This window comes from Austrofundulus limnaeus, unplaced genomic scaffold (genome assembly GCF_001266775.1).
Source record: "Austrofundulus limnaeus strain Quisiro unplaced genomic scaffold, Austrofundulus_limnaeus-1.0 Scaffold681, whole genome shotgun sequence".
NCBI classification, from domain to species: Eukaryota; Metazoa; Chordata; class Actinopteri; order Cyprinodontiformes; family Rivulidae; genus Austrofundulus; species Austrofundulus limnaeus.
Window position 1 is genome coordinate 64361 of NW_013953083.1, and position 2664 is coordinate 67024.

Consider the following 2664-nt stretch of genomic DNA (forward strand, 5'->3'; position numbering starts at 1 on the left):
ATTATTATCATTTTAACGAGTGGTTTAAAGTTTTTAAATCCTGATTCCAAAGCTTCTGGAGACTTTTCAACCCGTCTCTTTCTGACATTGAGGAAAACTCTGTTGTTTGACGTCACGGAACAAAGCCGAGGCTGCGATGGACCACAGACTCACCTGACCACAACAAAGGAAGCGACGTTCTGATGAGGAGTAGGTGCGCCTATAAATATTACACAAACACTTCTGCTTTATTTATACCTTTGGGTTTTTAATAAAGGCTGTGTGGTAAAATTATAAACATATTACAACAACTGGATTTTAAGAATCTCTTTGCATTAAAACAGTTTGAAAATCCAAAGGTTAAAAAATGTAATAAACAGTAAAAGCTGTTTAATAACAGAAAGTAACGGATAATTCTCTGGGTGGCAAAGAACAAAGGTCATTAAGAATAAGGAAGTAAATTCAAACTAGAGAACTGCTGATATTTAGTAATAATACAACATATTAATATTAATTATAATATTGGTGAAAATATTTTTGTTTTGCTGCAAAAAAAGCTTGTTTAAAAAGCAATAATTACCAATGCATGATGCTATTAAATGCTATTAGTGATATTTTGCTAACATAAATACTTTCTAATTGCACTAAAATATAAAAAACAGATCAGAAGAACTCATGATTAATACAATAAATATTTCCTGGAAACATTAATAAATCTGCAGCAATGATACGTTTGTACTGTACGTTTTGGAAAATGAGCATAAACTCAGAAATTTATTCATTTTTTACAACTTTTTTTAATCTTCGGCTGATGCTCATTCCTGCAAGAAACACTACTTTTATTTTACCCAAATTAAAATATTTCTGAAAGAAAAACCTCAATGATCCTGTTTAACTGCAGACAGACGTTAAAATGCAACATATTCTTAGAAATTCAGACATAAGTTAGTTTATTAGTTTTCCTCCATGTTTTCATGAAGATAAAGGAGATTTTATAAATAAAGTGAACAGATCATTGCCCACCTTTTAGACCGAGGAAGTGACATGTTTGTAATTTTGGTCAAWCCTAAAAATAAAGTAAATTTKTTCACCCGCCAACACTCTGAGCAGCTGCTGTGGACGAGTCTCGGCTACTACCACGCTGAAGTTTAGCTCSTAACTGCAAAAAATAACTGATTTGTGTCCATTTTGAATTGGCTCTGATTATTAATGAGTTGTAGACGAGCAGCTTTAATTAAAACTGGTCCAGTGGTTCATGAGATATTTTGTTAACAGACTGAAAAACATGCATCAGACACAGGTTTTGTTTTAAAAATAATAAATAAATTAATTAATAAACATTTAAAGAGGAATGCACTCACTATATGCAGAGGCACAGGGCTCCCTGGATGCTCTCGCTCTCCCGGATCAGGTACGCCCCGTCCTTATTCTTGGCCCCCAGCAGGTCCTCGCACTCCTTCTTGGTCATGGGGCCGTGGTAGCACTCGGGCAGGGCTGCAGCCATGGTGCACGGAGGACGGGCAGACAGCAGCAGCACAAAGTCACATCTGGACGGGCAGGAGTCAGCTCTGCAGAATGACAGAATGACAGCAGGAACCCAAAAGGCTCATCGGTTTCACAGGAAGTGAGCTCGCAGATCTGAGAGTGACACTCTGAGGCTCACACTCAGAATAAAAAGAGGAAGAAGCAACAACACCTCAAACTCACAGCGTGCCGAGAACAGAACGTCACGCTGCAGGTTCTCATTTATCCTCCTTCCATCAGTCAGGCACTTTTTATCCCCTGAGGTTAGAAATGATCACTCTTTTCAAAATAAAAGGCCTGAATTACATGATAAACAACTTAAAGCTCAAGACATGTATGAGGATAACTCTCAGTTACCACCACACCAGATTTTAGTTCCATATCTTCAAAACAGACTAAGTTATACCCTTTTTTGTGCTGCTCCTTCCAGGAGACTGCGGCGGCCATCTTGRACAGGGCTGACTTCAAATGTTAATCAAAATCCWTCCACCRCTTCATGAGATATTTTACTAACAGAGACAGAAATGTTTTTAATCTGACCTGTTTTCCCTCCTGATAAAAACATCCCCATACCATGATGCTGCCACTTCCGTGCTTCACTGTGAGAATGAGGATGTCAGCGTGATTTTAGTTGTTTTTGTTTTCATAAACAAAATTAATTTGGGGAAGAAGAAACCATCAGCCTTCCTTATTTTTAATTAAAGTGTGAAAATGTTTTATGGTAAATCTGACAGATCAGTGATTTTTCATCTTAAAATGATTAAAACTCCTCCAGGTGAAGCAGCAGGTGACAGGTTTTCTTTAATTTTCTCATTTTCCCAACATCCTGTCTGTAAAGCAGCTCTGAGCTGAGTGAGTTYACATGTTCTCTGTCTCTGTTGGATGAGCAGCAGTCCTCCAGACGTCATCTTGTGGTTAAACATTATCTCCCTTTACTTCCTGCAGCTGATCCTGTGTCAGCTCAGATGTCTTCTTCATGTCGTTTAATCTGAGTTAACAAAAATCATATATTTTTTGTTTGAGTKAAGCATAGTTTTTTTCATCAAATGTCACAAAAAACAAAAATAAAAACATTTTAAATACAAATATTTTTGTAAATCAGCAGGAAAATTAACTCATAATTAATCAATTTTTACTAAAAGCTGTTATTTAACAGAAACA

At 36.6% G+C, this 2664-nt stretch overlaps 1 protein-coding gene across 1 annotated transcript in view; it reads right to left on the reverse strand.

Annotated features, from left to right (window-relative positions):
• Window positions 1-1623, reverse strand: part of si:ch73-264p11.1 (SH2 domain-containing protein 1B) — a 4967-nt gene extending 3344 nt beyond the window's left edge. The window contains exon 1 of the mRNA XM_014027781.1: window positions 1341-1623. Coding sequence (XP_013883235.1) covers window positions 1341-1483 — 143 coding nt within the window. The 5' untranslated portion in view covers window positions 1484-1623. The remainder of the gene's footprint in view (window positions 1-1340) is intronic.
• Window positions 1624-2664: the final 1041 nt, after the last annotated feature.